A 21,320-nucleotide genomic window follows, 5' to 3' on the forward strand; every position below is an offset into this window, starting at 1 on the left:
TATACTAAATTCACCTTAAAAAAAAAACTTGTCCTGTTACAACACAATTAATAAACACTCTGTCTGTTATTTACAATTCAATACTTTCAATGATATCATAATTAGAATTTTTTTTAGAATTTAAAGTATTATTTCAAGACCATATCACATTTCTAAAACTAAATATTATAATAAAAATCTTTATGTTTATATTTAAATTACTGTTGCATTTTTATTCTAATCTATCTAATGTTCGAAAGTAAAGTCTTAATAGAAAAGACAAAACACGACTATTATATTAAAAATAGTGATAGTCATTATAAGAGAATTGAATAAAGTACCACCTACTTAAATAGTATTTTAAAAAGATTATGATGATGATTTGTATATTTTTTATTTATCTATTTTTGAAAAACAAAATTATAATAACAAGTTATGTTATTACTACTAGTATCATTATTATAGTGATTTATGTGGTTACTATCATCATTAACTACCATCATCGCATAGTCATTGTAATAACAATAATTATCATTATCAGTATTTGTCACCGCCATTAGTATTGTTGTTATTATTACTATTGCGTTTCTATCATAGTTATCATTTTCGATACTATAAATATTATTATTGTTATTACTATCATTCTCAATTTATTGTAATTACATGTTATCACCACCACCATTACATTATCATTGTTGTTATTGATGACTACTATTATTATAACTATCGTTGTTGTTGGTGTTATTATTATTACTACCATTACTACTATTACAACAGATGATGAATTATTAATACAAATTTAAAAAAAAAAAAGTAATATGATGTTTATACTATATTAGTTAGTTTGTTACTTATTAGGATAAAGATCTTATTTATGATAAGCTTACCATATTCTACCAAATCAACAACCCACCAGCACCACCCATACCCCCCCTTATATATAATATATATATTCACACACGCACACATAAATACAAAAATATGACCTATTATTTGTATTATCTTTAGAGTCTATTTGGATTTATTTGGTGTTTGTCTTCAACTGATAAAAATAATTTGTAATCACTTCAGAAATAGTTTATATTTAATAAAAATTTACTGTAAAAATGTTTTTAATATAAAATATTATACTAAATTTAATTTAATATGTTACAGAATCAATAATAAATATTTAATTAATAAAAAATTACATAAAAATTAACTATTGCAATTATTTAGTTATTTATATTTAATTAAACAATCTATTTTATTCAATATAAATCTAAATATTAATTATAAATCACTGGTATCAATCATTATCATTAATTTCAAAATAAAAAATTATTTAATAATTGAAATAAATATAAAACACTTAATAATACTTTATATTTAATTTTAAAACATTAAATTAATGAAATATGAAATCAATAAAAACAATAATTAAAAATATAATTTAATTCACACTGCAAAAATTAATTTAAAAAGATATCTATTTTAATTTTTAATTTCACTTTTATCAAAAATTAAAAACATTCTATTTTTACCTAAAAATACTCCTGCCATTTAATATTGGGCTGAAATCCTGCTCTTAACAAGTCCCACAGATAGGCAATTAGTACACCAAATAAAAAATAATTCGTATGTCTTCAGTAGCCATTAGCTTTTGACAACACAAGACTGATATATTGCATAAATGATGGTTGAAAACGGCAGAGCAACCGGAATGACAATAGAGGATGTAATACAAATTCCATTTCAATTAGGAACAAGGGGAAAAAGCATTTGCCTCACTAGTAAGTGGATGTAAAAGACATTGCAGCTGACAAACCCAATGCAAACTAAGCCTTGGCTTTTCCAGTCTGGAGAGATTGGATCCTCTGCTGTAACTTCAATGTCACATCTTTTTTGCTATTTTGCTTCTCTTCCAAATCTTGAAGAGTAGCATCGAGTCGTTTCAATTCAGCCGAGATGTATTCAATTCGTTTGCGCACATTGGCATTAGCCTCAGCCAAGTCCTGCTTCACCAGCACAGGGCCAATTAATTTGTACACATTTGCCTCTTCATCCAACAAATCTAACTCCTTCAGGACAAGCTCATTCTCACCAAGTTGAATAGTGTACTGTTTCCTCATTTGGTGATTCTTTGCAATATCCTTTTGGAGCTTGCTAAGATCATTGGCTTTGTTCTCGAGTTCACGCTGAAGCTCACAAAGAGTTGATGAACTCATGACTACTTTCTCCTTTTACTTCTTCTCTTGTAGCCTGCTCTGCTGCTGCTGCTGCCTCCCTAGGTTTTCTTGACAAACCAGTAGTTACTGTAGAGGTATCATATGTTCATATAAGTAAATTACATACTAGAAAAGAAAACTAATAAATTAAACTTCCACTTTAGCTGGAAACCAAGAATGTGAATTACTGATTTCTTTTAAGTAATGAAAGGAATAGTTGAAGATCTGGGATTAAAGTTTTAATTGTTAAAGGAATCTTGTGGGCATACACTTTGTTCTGTTCAATCAGAAACAATATCTGTAGAAAACGTGGACAACTCAATACTTCTTCTAACAAGAGGCTAGCTGCGTCTAATCTGGCCTACTCAACAGAGTTTTTTGTTTCTATTAAATCTTACGCTCAAGAATCTACCCAGAATGCATGCAGATGTAAATTTTAAATAATTAGTTTCAAGAAAAATTAAAGAACAACACATTGTGGAAAAAAACGAACTAACCAACTCCCGAACAGTTTTAATAAATCAAGCTTCAAAATTAAAACAGGCATTGGATAATAAATCAACATCACATATGAAGCAAACAAATCTAATTCCCAATGTGTTCTCTTCGCCAATCTATCCTAAACCTAATGCACAATCAACATAATGTTAATGCCAAAACTAAGTTTGCTCTTATTTACTTAACCTCTGACAAGAGGATTATGCTTTTACTTGATCTCGATTTACACCAATCCTGGTCCTTTCAGAGTCATCAGTCATTACTCATGTATTATTATGATCATTCAATCCAGCAAGGGAAATAGGCCATTACAGCATGACATTCTCCAAATTTCAAAGCAAGCAAGCATACCGGGAAAGGAACAAGGTGAAAAAAAGAAAATTGCAGGACTGACAGCAAGAAAATCACATCCTCATTCAAACAGAATTAAGAAAAAAAAAGGGTATCTCCTGGATAATGTATGGCTTCTTTTTAGAAAACATGCATAAAATTTATTACACCGAAATGGAGCCTTCAGCTATGAGACAGAGTGTTCATGCATCAATCGGCTTTACAGAGTTCACGCATTCATAAGTATTAACCAAGCATTTTCCCATAAGATTCAAACGGCTAGATCTCAATGTATGCGATCTTAAACGCTATAAGCAAACGGTTTATCTCATTCACATCAAAGCAAGGTAGCATGAACCTTAACTTTGCGTTATATTTCAATAGTCAAATACAAAAAAAAAAGAGAAAAATGAAAGCAAGTTAAAGAGAAACCATAACAGCAAAGAGAAACAATCGACCGCACAAAATTCCTACAGATATCCAGGATCCTCAAAAAAAGAAACCCAATAGGTCACATCCGCAAATGTGGGTAAAGAGCATAAATGAGTCAAAACGAATAAACAAAAATAATCTACGTTTCTTTTTTCGAATCTTCAACCATGTGGGAGCGATGGAAATAAAGCAATTACCTTTTACAGATACCTGTTTGGTGACCACAGGAGTAAAGATCGGGTACGAATCCAGCAAGTGATGAAATCGCGTGAACGAGGGAAACAGAGTAAAAAAAAGACCGGGAAATGCCGTGAAGGAAGAAGTCTGACGGTGAAAGAAGTTAGTTGAAATTGATGTAAGAACCTAGGAAGCTTTCATGAAGTCGACGAAGGCAAAAGAAGAGGGTTGTTCGGGTATAAATTTCAGTGGCAGCTGGGAGAGATTGCGGTGGAGTGGATGAAGGTATGTGGTAAATTTGGAGAATAGAAATTAGGGATTAGGGTTTTTGGGAAGAATCAAGGGAGAGAGTGACGCGAGAACTCCAGAAGGAAGGGAACTCATTTTCTTTTTATTTTACTTCTATATTTATTGGTTTTTAGTTGTACATAAACTCAGTACAAACCTCAAATTAAATTATTTCTAGATCATTATACTTAATAATTTATAAAATTAAAAAATAAATATGAAGAAATATTTTTTCTATTTGTAAAATAATGGAAAATATTTTCCGATTATTTTTAAAAATCTAAAATTAAATTAGAAAAAAACTAAAATTAAAAACATTTAAATACCCTAAAAGTAAAATCTAAAAAACGAAAAAGAAAAAAAATGTAGTATTAATCTGTAATTAAGTAGAAGGAAATGGATTAGTGACAGTTTTGTAATTTAATTTTAAAACATAAAAGTTAATTTCAGTGGCAGTCCTGTAATTTAGTAAAAGCAATACTAATTAATTTATTGTCTTAAGATAAATCAACATGAAGAAGTGTATAATTAAAATTAATTAATAAAAAATTAAAGATTCAATAGACATCCTTAGTTTTTTGAAAAAAAAAAAAAGAATTATATATGGCTGAAATTTTTTCTTTGGACTCTTAACAGTCTATATAAACTGACAAAATTCAAGAACTCTCGGGCGGTTTATATTCAATTAATCGGTTCAGTCTAGTTTCAGATCAATTTCATCAGTCTCTACTCTCTTGAACTGAGGGCAAAACTAAAAACTTCTTATTCTGATCTGGTTCCGACTGAATACATTTGTACAATTTAGTTTTTCAGTACAAACTCAGGACTAGATCTATTTTATCAATCTCTATTTTCCTTGATCCTTTAGTTTGCTTCGTTGCAGAGTGACCATGCTGGTATGGTCCAGTTTTCTAGCATGAACTGATATATAAACATCATTTGAAAAAGGATATAATCTACTACTTAAATATTAACACTCATAAGCTATTTTACATAAATCAAGTGCACACTCATCTTACCTTATCTTGATATAAATAGAGTAGGAGTTAATATTCAAACACTAAATCTCTAGCTAGGGCTGATGTACACAACATTGTGGTTTTTGTTTCATCACATATACTTCCTCCTTACCCCAAGAAAGCTCCCAAGAAGAAGGAAAGAGACAACCTGCTTAGTTAGTGCCTCCACAAGGCAAGATGAGATGATCATAACATGTAGTTGGGAATCTTTTTCTGTCCCTGGAATAAAAAAGATAAACATCATCAGGGAGACTGAAAGAGACCAATTGAGAAATATTATATATATATATATATATATGGGCATGTAGTTCAGCTTACGTAGTCTTCTCATGCCAATGTAAGTGCTTTTCCTGATTGAAATCACCAACTACCGAAGTAGCTCCACTGAGAGAATTGTTAAAGTCTACTCAGAAAGTAGGATCTTTTTTCTACGTTGTCTCAATCCAACTACATCCAGGGTCTTTCATAACCCCTCTCCTCACCATTGCAGCATTTTCCCAATTGCCTGATCCAAAATAAAACTTTGACAGTAATACATGTGCCGGATCATTCTCCGGAGCCAACTGAAGCAGCTTTTGGGCAGCCCATTTCTCCATCTCTCTACTACCATGCTTCATGCAACCACTAAGTAGAGATCTCCAAATAGCAGGCCAAGGAGGAAAAGGCATTTCTTCAATTATTCTCTTAGCATCTTCAATGAATCCGCTTCGTGAGAGCAGATCAACTAAGCAACCATAATTATCTGGATTTGGTTCTATTCCATATTCCAACTTCATTGATTCATGCAAAAGACGACCTTGTTCAACGAGACCTGCATGACTACAAGCTGATACCAGTGAAACAAACGTAGCATGGCTGGGCTGTAGTTTAGCCAACTTCATTTTCTTGAAGATTTCCATAGCTTCCAAAACAAGACCATGATGGCCATAAGCCATGATCATGGTGTTATGCATAATGGTGTCATTGGACTCAAGTGACTGATTGAACACTATCCTTGAATTTTTAATGTCCCCACATTTGGCATGAGCATCTATTAGAGCACTAATTACATAAACCTGTGTATCAAATCCCAACTTGATAACAAATGAATGAATAGATTTAGTTTGTGTATATACTCCTATATCAGCGCAGCTGTTCAAAATGCTAGCCAAAATATATTCATCAGGCACCTCACCAGCTTCTGTAAGAGCATGGAAGAATCTGATAGCTTCATAACTATAACCTTCATGTACCAGAGCAGATACTATGGCTCCCCAGGGCACTATACCTAATCTCTCCGATCCAGTGAAAAATTCAAAAGAATCATCTAGTAATCTCAATTTAACATATGCTGCAATTAGTGAACTGCAAGCATATTTATGAGCAAAACCAGACTTCAATATGGCACCATGAATCTGCCTGACCATTTGTTGGTTGCCCGAGGACCCGCATGCTTCCAAAATATTGGAGAAGGTAAAATCATTTGCTCCTACTCCTAACTCCCATAAATTACAGAAAGTCTGTAAGGCCTTATTGTAACAACAATTCAAATTGTAACCTGAAATTAACCCATTCCAGTTAATTATGTTTTTGAAAACAGCACTATCAAATACTAGCTGTGCCATTTCCATTGCTTTACACATAGAGAACATATCAATCAATGAGCTTGTGACAGTCGCATCATCTAAATGTCCAAGATGCAAAGCAACTGAGTAAAACTGAAGCCCAAGATTGATATCAAAAAGTTCACCGCATTGTCTAAATAAGATTGAGAAAGTCACATGATTGGGATTCACACTTGTCAGCATTAAGTCATGGAAGAAAGATGCAACAACCTCTGGATATTGAGAGAAACCTCCCAACAAAGTATTCCAAGACACAACATCTTTGTTAGCAATTCTTCTAAAAATCTTCAAAGCAATGTCCATTCCACCAAATTTGATATACATATCCATGAGAGCATTCATTACAGAACAACTTTCCACATCTCTGCAAATGATCAATCCATGAATTTGTCTTCCAAAATTTAAATCACCTGTAACCAAACATCCTTGAAGAGCATTGATGAAGCTATACTTATCCATTGTTACTTCTTTACGTACCATTGATGAAATAAGTTTCATTGCTTCAAAGCCATACCCACATTGTGCATACGCTCCAACCATAGCATTGCAGGAAGCAACATCAAGACTGTCCACACTGTCGAACACTTTTTCAGCAGCCTCGATATCCCCCAACTTACCATAGAAGTCCAATATGGAACAACCAACAAAAGGATTTTTCTCCATACAGATTTTCAAAGCAATACAATGCAGAAACAGACCAAATTCAATAGCACCCAGTATAGATGACACCTTCACAACACTACCAAGAGCATACTCATTTGGCACAAAACCAGTTCTTACCATGTCCAAAAAGATCTCTAGACCCAAATCGAATTCCCCTATTTGGAATGTGGCTGAGATTGTCAGAGTCCAAGAAACGAGATTCTTTTGGGGCATTTCGTCAAACAGCTTAAGCCCATCAGATAAAATCCCACATCTAGAGTACATTTTTATCAAATTGTTCTGCAAGAATATGTCTTTTATCAATCCTAACTTGACAATATGCCCATGGACTTGGGTTCCAAGAATGTGGGATTTGGTACTCTCAGAGAGAGAAAGGGCACTGAAGATGACACTTGGGTCCTTTCCCACCAACAAATTAGAAAGCGAAGAAGAATATGGTCTGAACAGATGAACTTGGCGTTTATGAAAAGGAACGGTTTGAAAGAAAATTTTTGATTTCCTGATCCAGAAAAGGCTTCTCATGAAGCCTATGGCACAAGGGAGCTTGAAATTGTGGTTACTTGCAGAAATATGTCTTTGCTAGTCAGGTGGGTTCCCTTGACTGGTACCTTGGCTTGCACATTGTGGATTGTATCTGAGCTTTCCACCTTGAAGATAATAATCCTGCCAGATAGAGCTTTCACAAAATTCTGCGATGTTAAATCAAAACAACAAAAAGTTAAAAATACATAAAGGTGCCATAATGTCCTCTGATTTAACAGTCAGATCTTTAAAAAATGTTGTTAATTTTAAATTCATATTGACTTCTAATTTTTAAGATTAAGGAAGTACACATTTTACACCCAATTTACTCCTCCAGTTAGTGTTTCTGTTTAATGTAACAAAAATTGACTCCTAAACACCACATCATCTAAAATAGTGATTATATGATAATAATGTGGTAGCCAAATTAAAATTCTTCAGTCAACACTCATAATTCCCACAACAAAAGATACTCTGGAAACACAAATGGGTTGGCAGACTTTAAATTTCCTTCCATAACTTTTTACATACTCTAGAATAATTATTGACAACTGACGCTTATATTTATAGGGTTTTGCAACTCATTATTCATATATACTCTTAAAACACTCAATAATTACTGACAGATCCACCTCCAATACTCCCTCTGTTCTTCATGGATCTTTAATACCACTTTCTTACAGATCTAAGTTGCGTACAATACTTCTATTTTCAGAAGTATCCTCAGCCTCAAAAAAATTAGATTGTTTATAATAGGATGTAAGATTATGAAAATCAAGAATTACCAAGAAAACTTTTGCATCAACCTCCATGAGATACGCAGACTCAAACCATTAAGAGTATAAATTAAGCACTAATCATCTATGTCTCAGCATCCAAACTACATTAAACATTCATGAAAACTATAAATAAGATGATTTGGCTAAAGTAGAGGATAATACAGGAGGAGGATGGCCAATAAGGCCGTTGCAATGGTTACATTGATGCACTCCAAAAAAATTAAAATAAAATCACTATTCATCTAATAACGTTACCAGTCTTATTAAAAGTGAGATCAATCGCATAAAGAAGGCACTAGCTAAAACTGAGATATAGATTTTTGAATTGCCTAGGATAGAAAGTGTAATACATTCGTCGTACTAGTGTAGGCAAATCATTTTAACATATGTACACGTCCATGTGACATTCATTACTAAAGTCACTAAAAAACATACCTCATTCCCGTTTATGAATCTAAGGGAGAAATGAACTATAACTCGAAACAAAGAGAAAAAAAAAATGATTCATTCCTCGAACCATAAGCACCAAATCAAACATGGAAAATTAAATGATAGGATAAGAAGATCTCTAAGAACACCAGTGAAGAATCCCAGATATTTCGACATCGCCAACATGGAAAACATGGGAAATTAAACACGCCACAACTCCGCAAGAAGCGGTAAAAGCGTCTTCTTTTTTGATTTTTTGTTATCCCTTATTTACGTTAGAATCACTATCTTTCCGTTACTACCCGCTGTGCTCCTGGATAATAGGAAAAACTGTTGTAATTTTTTTTATTTAAGCTCCCTAGATTATGAATAAAGCATATCATTTTTTATAGCAATATTCTGTGGTAATTCTAGCCCTAAATAGAAGCAAATTCATTTCTAACTCTTCTTGATTCTGACTAAGACCTAGCATTTGGTATCAAAGTCATGTTTAACAAAAAGATGATTGAACAATTGGAAACTAGTGTCAGAGGACTGCAAGACAGCTTTAGCCGAATGGAGTTGAGAGTTGTCGATAAGCTTCACCAAATGGAGGATACCCTCAAGCGGTTGATGGATACTCTGTTGACAAACCGCGAAGGGTCCAACAGCAACACTCAAGTCGGCCTGGACTGACGCAACCACTCCGTGACGATGGCACCAAAAGAGACGACGGGGGCCATTAGCCCTTTTTCTTGAAGCTCGCAAAGCTTGAGTTCCCCATATTTGCTGATGACAACCCAACCGAAGGGCTTAGTCGCACCGAGCAATTCTTCGGCTACCAAGGCATTCCCGAGCAGAAGGTGCAACTAGCTTCTTTCCACCTAGAGGGTGAAGCCAGCCAGTGGTGGCAATAGCTTCATCGGACTTATAAAGAAGAAGGGAAAATGGTGGCGTGGGCGGGGTTTGAAGAAGAAATATGGGCTTGCTTTGGGTCAACTGATTGTAAAGACTTTGATGAGGTTTTATCTAGGGTAAAGCAGATCAGACCCTGAGGGAATATCAAAAAGAATTTGAAAGGTTGGGGAATAAGGTTCAGAGCTGGACCCAAAAGGTTCTAATGGGCACCTTTATCGGCAGGCTTAAGCCCGAGATCGCATAAGGCATCAAGATGTTTCGGCCCAAATCCTTGAAAGAGGTCATCACCTTGGCCCGCATGAGGGAAGAGCAACTGGGCCGGCGGGGAAGATTCATCGAAGTCGGACGCAACTCGATCGCCCCCCAACCCAGAATACTGAAGCTACCCCACGACACCTATCATGGGAAGAAATGCAGAGGCGTCGATCGCTCGGCCTCTGCTTCAGATGCAATGAAAAATTCACCGCCGGCCACTGATGTTGTTGGCCGCAGCTCCTGCTCTTTGATGGGGCCAAAGAGGAAGGAGACGACGGGTCAAATGCGGGAGAACCCGAGATTTCCTTTCATGCACTCACTGGCTGGTCAGCGGCCAAGACAATGCGGATAGAGGCAACTATCTGCAACCACTGCGTCGTCGTCCTCGTTGATAGCAGCTTAACTCCCAAGGTCATCAGTGAGCAAGTCACAAGTATGCTCAAGCTTCCGATGATTCCAACTCAGAGTTTCTTTATCAAGGTCGCGAATAATAGCCCGATAAGATGTCAAGGGCGGTTCGAAAACGTGCCGGTTCACCTCCAAGGTATCCTCTTTACCCTTTGTTGATTTTTGAAGAAAAAATAATTTTTTTTCTCACCCTTTAAATTATTACATTTAGGGTATTATAGAATTCCTAACCTACTAATTAGAAAATAACTATTATATTACAATCTTAATTATATGAGATTATTATTTTTAATTAACTAATTAAATAATAAATTAAAATAATTAAATAATAAAATATGGTTGTCAACACTCCCTTCAAGTTAGTGCAGAGAAATTGCACATGGCCACCTTATAAATCAAGTTCTGAAAAGTTATCATTCTAATCAGTATCAAAGGATGCCCAAAAAAAGTGTTGGAAACTAGAACCAGATATGTCAAGCAGCAGCTCGGCTCAGCTCGACTCAAAACAGCTTGGCCGGCTCAAAACAGCACGACACGACTTCGATTCGGCTCTAAAACAGCTTGAACTCTACCAGAGTACCACACAAGCTGTCACACGTCGCCACACACCCTCGAATGCCCTGTCACTGAACCACCACGTGCACCGCCAAAACTGCCACACGCTGTTGCTGGCCTCCACACGCCGCTGCTGGCCTCCACACGCCGCTGCTAGCCTCCACACACCGCCGCGATTTCACTGGCAATCACCACAGAAAACACCAATGGGTTTAGATCCGGCACGGATCTTGTGAGATCGTGTCGAAAGACCGCCAAAAAACACCTTCGCGCAAAGCAGACGACTGCGGCTGGTTCGTCTTCTTCGGCACTTTGTTTTCGCGTACGGGGATCTATCTTCTGCTCTCCTCGCCCAAAGCTTCTTCCGTGGCGATATGTCTCCTTCATGTGAGCCGCGCACGTCAAAACTTCCTCCGATTCAAATCTGCAATGGAGGTCGTGCAAAAACGGCTTTATTCTCGTGCCGATTTGGACGAACAGATCTGTCCTACTGCGTGCAGATCGTTCCATCAAGATGCTGCGTGCCAGAGAAGTTTCAGTTGCACGAGTCGGGTCTGAACCGGATCTGGTTTGTGCAGCGACTCTTCAGCTTCTTCCTCAAATTTGATCAAGCTCTCTCCCTCTAAGTTGGCTTTCTGAGATGGTGTTGCGAGTAAATCTTGATAAATGGGTTCCAATCCAACATATTGTACTATTTTAGGGTTTGAAAAAAAATTATGAAATTAAAACTCTAAAATAATTTTATTTGACTCTGATATCATGTTGATTTTTGGAAAAAAAATAATTTTTTTCTCACCCTTTAAGTTATTACATTTGGAATATTTATATAATTTTTAATTTAGTAATTAGAAAATAATTATTCTATTACAATTCTAATTACATGAGATTATTATTCTAATAAAATTCTAATTACACCATCTTAATTAATTAAGTAATAAACTAAAATAATAAAATATGGTTGTCAACACCCTTACTCTTTATGCTTTGCCACTAACGAGTCTCGATCTTGTCCTTGGAGTTCAATGGCTGGAAAAATTAGGGGCAGTGGTTTGTGATTGAGATCGAATGACCACGGAGTTTAAGTGGGATGGGTGACTTCGACGGTTGCGCTGGGTCGATGCCCTGCCTATCCAGATCGCTTCGGCAGAGGAGGTACCCAAGGAAACCCATCGGAAGACCTCCCTGCTTGCCATTCACGTTCTAGCCGAAAAAAGCACTCTCACGACAACCATTCATCCAGAAATGTAGACGCTCTTGAACAGCTACCAGGACCTATTCAGAGAACCCAACCAGCTAGCTGCCACACAACCGGAAAATCGACCAATATATCAACTTGAAGGAGGGAGTAGAGCTGATCAATGTACAGCCTTACAGGTATGCCTATTTTCATAAATCAGAAATTGAAAAATAGGTCAATGAGATGCTTAATTCTGGGCTGATCAGACCAAGCACTAGTCCCTTCTCTTCGCTAGTGTTGTTAGTAAGAAAAGATGATGGAACTAGGAGATTTTACACAGATTATCGGGTACTCAATTCGATCATCACTAAAGACCGATTCCCCATCCCAACTGTTGATGATATATTATATGAACTTCACAGGATTATCTTCTTCACAAAAATCGACCTCACAGTAGGATACCATCAGGTAAGAGTTCATCGTCCATATGTTCAAAAGATGACCTTCCACACCCATAACGGCCACTATGAAATCTCGTCATGATGTTCGGTCTCTTCAATGCTCCGTCCACATTTCAAGCAGTGATGAACATCATATTTCGGCAGTATCTCCGTAAGTTTGTTGTAATTTTGTTTGACAATATTCTTATCTATAGTCCAAGCTAGGCTCTGCACCTTGACCATGTGAAACAAGTTCTTGACATCCTATGACAACACCACTTCTTTGTTAAGCTCAAAAAATATGTATTCGGGAAGCAGGAACTGGAATACTTGAGACATATTATTACTCCCTAAGGGGTTAAGGTTGATCAGAACAAAATTCAAACAATGCTCCAGTAGTCGAGCCCCGACAACATCATTGAGTTGAGAGGGTTTTTGGGCTTAACTAGCTACTATCGAAAATTTGTTTGACAATATGGGATTCTTGCCAGACCTTTGATAAGTTTGCTGAAAAAAAGGCAATTTGGGTGGACTGAAGAAGCAGAAGAGGCCTTCAAAAATCTCAAACAAGCTTTGACAACTACCCCTATAACACCCGAAATTTATTTATTTTTTTGTAATTTAGGATTTTATTCTAAATGTAATAAAATAATTCTTTTTATTTTTATTTTTATTTTAATTTAGAGTAAAAAATGAAATAAAATTGATGGAGGATGAAATTGAAAGCAATTTTGGAAAAAATAGGTAAAAATTTGCGTTCTGGGGTATTTTTGAAAGACAATTCGAAAACTAGGGGTCAAAACGCAATTTAAAAAAAAATTACCACGTAGGATGCCCGGTCAGCAGCCCCGATGAACCAGGATGCGCCACGTGGCAACGGGCGTTGACACAGTGCCACGTGGGCGATCAGCGTGCTCGCGATCGAACGGCCCAGATCCGTTCTCGTCCGCACGGATGGTCTGAATGCGCTCCCTCCTAAACGCGATCGAACGGTCAGATTCAAACGCGATTGGACGGTTCATATTAGATCGCGATGGACAGCCTAGATTGGATCGCGATGAACGGCCCAAATTCCCTCCCTATTTAATCGCGATCGAACGGTTCAGATCAAACGCGATGGACAGCTCAAATTAAAAGCGAACGGATATACATAACTACCATTCGCACCAAACCATAACCTTAGCCACTAGAACCCCTTGCCGGAGAAGAAGACCTGACCGCCGGGAAGAAGACCGTGGTCACCCACCGCCGCACCGGAATCCTTTCTGACCGCCAAAAAAAGGTAAAAATTTTTCTTTTCGCTCGAAATTCAATTTTAAGCACATTTATGGCAAAATCGGAGCAAAAGAACCGGTTAATTGGTCGGAAAATGCCGGCGAAGCCTGGCGCTGCTGTCGTAGGAAATTTCACAAAATGCCTCCGATGAGGCCCTTCCCGATTCCCGTTCTGTGTAGTTTTTCCACCGTTGTGATCACCGTGTCCTTCTTTACAGGTTGACTGGAGCAAAACATCCGACCGCAAGGTGAGTCGGAGGAACTGTCGCACCGGAGAGCCCCGTCGCTGGTGAGTTTCGGTTTTTTATATTTTTTGGGCCAACCGAGACCCTTTAACGTGTTTTCTTGCAGGGATCGATACAAAATCAGCCGAAAATAGCCGATCCGAGACGGATTGCCATCGGAGCGGCGGCACCTTCGCCGAAGCACAGCGGAGCTGCCGTGCCAAAATTCTGAAATTAGCCAAGTGGGCACTGGGACTGATTTTGGGTTTGTTTGGGACATTTGTAAGTACCATTAGCGCGTTTTAATTCTCGAAGAAAAATTTAGAGAACCCAGAAATCGTCCGTAGGTGCAGCCGAACAGTTTAGTTTTTCGGTCATCAAATTGAGTAAAAATCTCTCACTCTATTCCCTATCATAGAACTGAAGTTTAAATAAATAATAATATAGTATTTTGTGCGAATTTAGTAAATGTGCATAATTAATTACGGCTTGCTAATGGAGTTAGAACCAGAAATTGATTTCTTTTGACTTATTTTACAGTTGAAAAGTATGATAGTATCTGATTTATCAATTTTATGGTTTGAGTGCATGTATTGTTGCCTTACGTGACCACCGTTTGGTTGAAAAATTGAGATATGATTGTATTTCCTGATGCATGTTTATGCGCTTATGTGATTATAATTGATTTGGAAAATGAAAACTAACGGAAAACGGGAAAGTTGTGTGGAAAAATGAATAGATGAAGACGGCAGCCTTACTAGATATCCTGAGAGATGGTGAACGGACCGGGTATATAGAGAACCCTACCGTGAACGTTGTCTCATACCGGACGGGGTATGAAAACATTATAATTTGACACTCATACCGGACGGGGTATGGGGACAGTCCGCTTTACCCTCATACCGGACGGGGTATCGAGATTTAATAATTTGTTGCTCATACCGGACGGGCTATGGGAACAGCCCGTAATTGAGATTGTTAAAGGAGAGGGTTCGCGTGTAGTGAGGACATCCCTATGAATCCCCATAGATACTAGTAGACTGGTGAAAAAAATGACAGTTATTGTTTGGTTTATTGACGAGGTATATAAACTTGTGATATGTATGTTATGTTACTGATTTTACATGAAACTATGATCTGTATGATATTAATTGTCTCCATAGATTGTTGTTATGAATCCCATTACGGTAAGTGAACAATAAATTATTTTATTTATGATAAACGAATTTATTTAAGATAAACGAATTTATTTAAATTAAGTGTTCTATTAATGTTTTGATTTTATACCACTTCTATGTCGGTGATATAGTGTGATATCCTTATTGGGTTAGTGTAGCTCATCCCTTATTTAACCATTTCAGATCAAGAGGACCAAGTTCCAGAGTTCAATCCGCAGGAGAATTGCGAGTAAATGCTAGATTTCTTTATTTCTCGTTTATTTTCTTATTCTTGTGTTTCTTTCAAAATAGTGAACTCCGTAACACTATTTAGTACTTTAAGTTATTTGTTTAAAAAATATAAACGTTGAACATTTATTACGCTCTGCACTTTAATTATCTTTTATTTTCTTTGAATATTTCCGGGGTCGTTACAACCCCCACTTTAGCTCTGCCAAATTTTGAAGAACCCTTTGTAATAAAACCATATGCTTCCAGTGAGGGGAGATGTGTTGTTCTCAATCAGCAGGGACAACCCGTAGCCTATATGAGCCGTGCACTCGGAGTAAACAAGCAAGTGCGGTCAACATATGCTAAGGAAATGTTTGCCATTGTAGTTACCATCAAACTGGAACCCATATTTAATGGGCAGAAAATTCTTTATTCATACTGATCAGAAAAGTTTGAGACATTTGCTTGACCAACAAATCACCACTCCAAAACAGCAAAAATAGCTTTCAAAATTATTTGATTACAATTACGAGGTTCTCTATAGACTCGGCAAAGAAAATTCAACCGTCGACACCCTCTCCCGAAAAGCAGGCAGTCCAACCTTACAGGTCATTTCCTTCCCTAAAAACAACCTGTGGGACACCATCAAAGAAGCTTAAGCTCACCATCTTCACATGCAGACGGTAACCAAGATAGCTACTGAGAAACCAGGGGCCCCTTTTTCTTGGAAAAATGGGTTAATCTACTTCAAAACTCGCATTGTGGTGCCTCCAAAATCTGATATTTCACAATAACTACTACAAGAATTCCACTCTTCGCCCACCGGCAGCCATTCAGGTATTCAGCGAACTTATAAACGTTTAGCACAATATTTTTTTTGGCCAGCCATGTATCAAGATGTCAAAGAATATGTAGTAGCATGTGATATAAGCCAACGGGTCAAAGCCGACACACTCTCCCCTGTAAGTCTCCTATAGCCACTGCCCATTCCATGCCAGGTATGGGATGATATTTCTATGGACTTTAGAAGGCTTACCCTCCTCTAATAGAAAAAATTCAATTTTTGTTGTGATTGACTACTTAAACATTCCCACTTTATTGCCTTGGCTCATCCATTTACAGCTAAAATAGTCGCTGAAAAGTTTGTGGAATATGTAGTAAAGTTACATGGAATGCCCAGATCAATAGTTAGTGACAGAGACCCAGTCTTCATTAGCCGCTTCTGGCAAGATTTTTTTAAGATGTCCGGCACTCAGCTCAGCTCCTTCTATCACCCGTAGACAAATGACCAATCCGAAGTTGTGAATCGAAGTCTTGAGCAATATCTCTGCTGTCTTTGCCATCAACAACCCCACAAATGGAGCTCTCTCCTGTTATGGGCAGAATTTTAGTATAACACAGGCTACCATGCGACAATTAAGATGACACCCTTCCAAGCTTTATATGGACGGCCACCGCCAACCATTCCTCGTTATCAAGATGGCTCCACTTTTGTTGACGAGGTAGACCAGTAGCTACATACCAGAGATGCCCTTCTTTGACAACTTAAAGCAAACTTGCAAACAGCAAACCATAGAATGCAGCAAACTGTTAATGCCAAACAAAGAGACCTTGAATTTCAGGTAGGCGATTGGGTATTTCTTAAACTTCAGCTATATTGACAACAAACAACTTTCAAGAGAGCTTTCCAAAAGTTAGCATGCCGCTTCTATAGTCTGTATAAGATCCTCCAACGCATCGGCACAATTGCTTACAAATTACAACTACCCAACGGCTCTCGTATTCACTCAGTGTTTCACGTTTCAATGTTAAAAAAGAAGGCTGGTGATTTAATTTCCCCCATTGAAGACCTGCCTGCCAGCAACAAAGAGGGTGACATCTTGCTGCAACCAGAAACTATTTTGGATTCCAGATGGATCAAAAGAGGATCTAAATTGTTGAAGGAAGTCTGGTAAAATGGAAACATCTGCCTCTAGAGAAGGCCACCTAGGAAAACAACCTCGAATTACAAGAAAAGTCCGTTCCTCTGAACCTTGAGGACAAGGTTCCACTAAAAGAGGGGGGCACTGATAGGATAAGAAGATCTCTAAGAACACCAGTGAAGAATCCCAGATATTTCGACATCGCCAACATAGAAAACATGGGAAATTAAACACGCCGCAACTCTGCAAGAAGCGGTCAAGTTAGCATCTTCTTTTCTGATTTTTTGTTATCTCTTATTTATGTTAGAATCACTATCTTTCCACCACTACCTGCTATGCTCCTGGATAACAGGAAACGTTAGTTGTAATTTTTTTCTATTTAAGCTCCCCAGATTATGAATAAAGTAGATGATTTTTTACAGCAATATTCTGTGGTAATTTTAGCTCTAAATAGAAGCAAATTCATTTCCTATTCTTCTTGGTTCTGACTGGAACCTAACAGATTCATTCCTTGAACCATAAGCACCAAATCAAATCAAGCAAAACACAAGGAAAAAAAAAAACTAACAGGAATAATGATTGAAGGATGAACATTGAATAGGAACATAATCCAAAAACTTAGTAGTAGAACTCTGATAAATAAAAATCAAACTAAAGTAGTTCTGAGTAACAAACACCTGTAAAATATAACCCTTTTGCCCGAGCGTATTCTCAAAGTTCATAAATTGAAAGTTGGACAGAATTAAATCCCAAGCAGTGGATACAAGTACTGGAACTAAACTTTCATCAATCGCAGAGCATTGGAAGACATCCATCCAATTAACATGAAAATGTGAAATCAGTAACCGTTATAAACCCAAAATTTTAAGCCATACAAGTGTGACAAATAAGAATTCTTTCCCTCTGCCCATTCAACTCTACAACAAAAAGATTTTCATAGATTTCTTATCCAACATCAAGAAAGCAAGAAGGGAAAAACATATTTGAATCAAAATTAGCAAGGATATCTCAGAAACATCAACTTCCTTGTTTTTCAGCAGGTACACCGTAAAATGGAAAATTATATGTATGTATGTACATATATGTACATACATATATTATACGTTCGGATGCACAATTAAACTCCACAAAAGTAAAGGGGGCCGAATATACTGTTCTCAAAGGGGAATTCAGTCTGTCATCGATTTCCTTGTTGTGATTTATGGCCTTCTTCACTGGTTTACCCCTCTATAACTATCTCTCCTCTGTTTCTTTCTTCTCACTGTAGCTTCCGCATATCAAATCTCGGCTTCCTTCTTGCCGTGCTCCAAGCCTTTGTAACCTGCCTCATTTGCCGTTGTCACTGCTTCAAGATGCTTCTCGGTTTGCCTTTCTGGACCTCCTCCAGACGCTCCGCAGATACTCCAGCAGAAGCCTGTGTTTGTTCTTGTCACCGTACGTTCTTCTCAATCCCCCTTTATTCTGAGGTTCTTCCTTTTTCCAGTTCGTTCCATTTCTCGTGCATTCCAGAGGCTTCCTCGCTCTCGGTTCCAGAAGCGGATTCCTGAATCCGAAGCCCCTCGTTGTTCCTTATTCGGTTGCAACAAAATACTTTTTCCCCCGAAGATTTCAAGAACCATAGCCGAAGGCCCGTTTACTGGAGGCTTCCTCTGAGCTCTCCCCTTTCATCACCGGAGTTGCCCTGTTCGGTTGTTTTACAGAGACGAATAAAGCAGCAAAATACAATCCCTGCCTGTTCAAACGGTGCCGTTTGGTACCAAATCCTAAGAACTAGGAAGCCCGAATCCTATAACTTATTTGTATTCAAATTAGTTTTTTTTAGTTAAATTAAAATTTTAATTTAATTATTTTCTAACTTAGAATCATTATTAAATTTATTAACATATTAATTGAATCCAACTTCAAATAACATCGTATTTTCTTTTTATTTGGACCGGTTCAGACCGGTCCGAAAGGAAAACAAAAATTTCTTCTTCTTCCTCTTCCTCTTTTGATATCAAAAATCCTTAACAAAGAAGCAACATAAAAAGCATCTGAATGAGTATATCAACAAACAACAATGAAGTTCATTTAAACAAATATTGTAGCGCCCGGGGAAATTGAAGAAGAAGAAAAAAAAAAAAAAAACGCGCGTGCCACGTCAGCAGACCCAGTCAGCGGTCCTGGCCAACCAGGACCTGCCACGTGGCAAAACTATGTCGACCGGGGACGGGTCACGTTGGCGATCCGCGTGCGCACGATCGGACGGCCCAGATCAATCGCGCGCACGGACGGCCCAGATTTAATCGCACGGATGGCCCAGATTTAATCAAAAACGGACAGCCCAGATTTAATCAAAATGGACGGCTGAGATCAAAAGGCAAAATGGTATAAATAAGACCCCCACACCAGACCCCAAACCCTTGCCGCCTGCCCTCGCCGGAGAAGACGAACCAGAAGCCGGCCGCCGCCACCCGCCGCCGCACCGGAGGGATTTTCGACCGCCGATCGAGGTAAATTTCATACCCCCGACTCGTTTTTCCACGATGATTTCCCCAGTGGCCAAATCGGAGCCAAAATCCTGACCAAACGGCCGAAAAACACGGCCGAAAGCCAGCGGCGCCGCCGCACCCCTTCTCGATTTTTGCCTCCGATGAGGCCCTTCCCGGCCTCCGTTTAATGCAATTTTTATATTACCGTGATCACCACTCTTTTCTCTATAGGTTGATCGGAGCCGAATCACCAAAACACGAACTTCATCAGAGAGCCGCCGCACCCGTGAGCACCGCTGCCGGTAAGCTTTGGTTTTCCGTAAATTTTCGGCCCCCCAAGGGCCGTAGGGTTGTTTTATCGCAGGAACCAATGCGAGCGTGGCCGAAAACGGCCAACCCGAGGCAAACCACTGCCGCAAGCGGCGACGCCGTCACCGGAGCACGGCGGAGCCGCCGTGCCGAAGTTGCGATATTGGCCGAAAGGGGCCTTGGGCCTAATTTGGGATTTTTTGGAACACGTTTCAGTTCCCCGGGAAAAATTCAGGGAAAATTAGGGACAGCCTGCAAGCGCACTGTGAAGCCGTGTTCGGACCCCGAAACGTGTAAGGACCCCTCACCTTATTTCCTATCACGGTTTTAAAGTTCAATAAATGATAAAACGGTATTTCATGAATCAACGAATGTGTGAAATTGCTCAAGGTCGCTAATGGAGCCCAAGTTTAGTGTATTTGTCGGTTAACTGTTATTTGGCCTATTTTACAGTTTTAAATGCAGCATGAGGTTCGATGTTTTCATTTTATAGTTTCGTGTGCATATTTTGCTGTTTTATTGATTATGGATTAAATGACCGGGATATTGATACTGTATGTTGTCTGTTTAGCATAAATTACTGTTTGCTTGCTTGTATGTGGATTAATGATGCTGACTGAGGAAAAAGAGAATGAAAAATTATGTAAATGGGTAATGGTATAATGTGGTCAGCCTGACTAGATATCCTGGGAGATGGTGGACGGACCGAGTCCGTAGGGAACCCTACCGGGATTGTGGTCTCCCATACCGGACGGGGTATGGAGATCTTATGTGTTTTGGCGCCCATACCGGACGGGGTATGGGGACGGCCCGTTTCACCCTCATACCGGACGGGGTAATGAGGTCTATGGTTTGGCGCCCATACCGGACGGGGTATGGGGACGGCCCTGGAATGGATTTCAAGTGTTAAGGATTAACGGGTAGCGGGACCCCTATGGATCCCCATGGATACTAGTGGGCTGGTAAATGAGGAAAAGATATGTTGTATAATGATTGAATTACAAAAGGCGTGATAAGTGTTATGTTTTACTGTTTATATGATTCCAAGATTATGATAATGTTATTGCTTTCGT

The 21,320-nt window shown here is 38.2% G+C and overlaps 2 protein-coding genes across 5 annotated transcripts; both read right to left on the bottom strand.

Annotated features, from left to right (window-relative positions):
- Positions 1–1,619: 1,619 nt before the first annotated feature.
- On the bottom strand, positions 1,620–4,058 carry PFD6 (prefoldin 6). Of its 2 annotated transcripts, none has more exons than XM_088222198.1 (2): positions 3,657–4,058; positions 1,620–2,273 (listed from the first exon to the last, which is right to left on the bottom strand). In XM_088222198.1, the coding sequence occupies exon 2, from the start codon at positions 2,184–2,186 to the stop codon at positions 1,797–1,799; it is 390 nt and encodes a 129-aa protein (XP_088078324.1). In that variant the 5' UTR covers positions 2,187–2,273; positions 3,657–4,058; the 3' UTR covers positions 1,620–1,796. The 2 variants fall into 2 exon arrangements, with proteins under 2 accessions (XP_088078324.1, XP_088078323.1); XM_088222197.1 differs by having other exon boundaries at positions 3,644–4,053.
- A 593-nt stretch (positions 4,059–4,651) lies between these two features.
- On the bottom strand, positions 4,652–11,708 carry LOC110813865 (pentatricopeptide repeat-containing protein At3g09040, mitochondrial-like). Of its 3 annotated transcripts, XM_088222196.1 has the most exons (4): positions 11,308–11,708; positions 10,953–11,223; positions 5,249–7,886; positions 4,652–5,149 (listed from the first exon to the last, which is right to left on the bottom strand). In XM_088222196.1, exon 3 carries the CDS (start codon positions 7,717–7,719, stop codon positions 5,359–5,361), a length of 2,361 nt encoding a protein of 786 aa, XP_088078322.1. In that variant the 5' UTR covers positions 7,720–7,886; positions 10,953–11,223; positions 11,308–11,708; the 3' UTR covers positions 4,652–5,149; positions 5,249–5,358. The 3 variants fall into 3 exon arrangements, with proteins under 3 accessions (XP_088078322.1, XP_088078321.1, XP_021896823.1); XM_088222195.1 differs by having other exon boundaries at positions 10,953–11,708; XM_022041131.2 differs by lacking the exons at positions 10,953–11,223; positions 11,308–11,708 and adding an exon at positions 9,527–10,863.
- Between the last annotated feature and the right edge of the window lie 9,612 nt (positions 11,709–21,320).

The sequence above is a fragment of the Carica papaya genome, chromosome 6 (genome assembly GCF_054855325.1).
Source record: "Carica papaya isolate Zhongbai chromosome 6, ASM5485532v1, whole genome shotgun sequence".
Lineage (NCBI taxonomy): Eukaryota > Viridiplantae > Streptophyta > Magnoliopsida > Brassicales > Caricaceae > Carica > Carica papaya.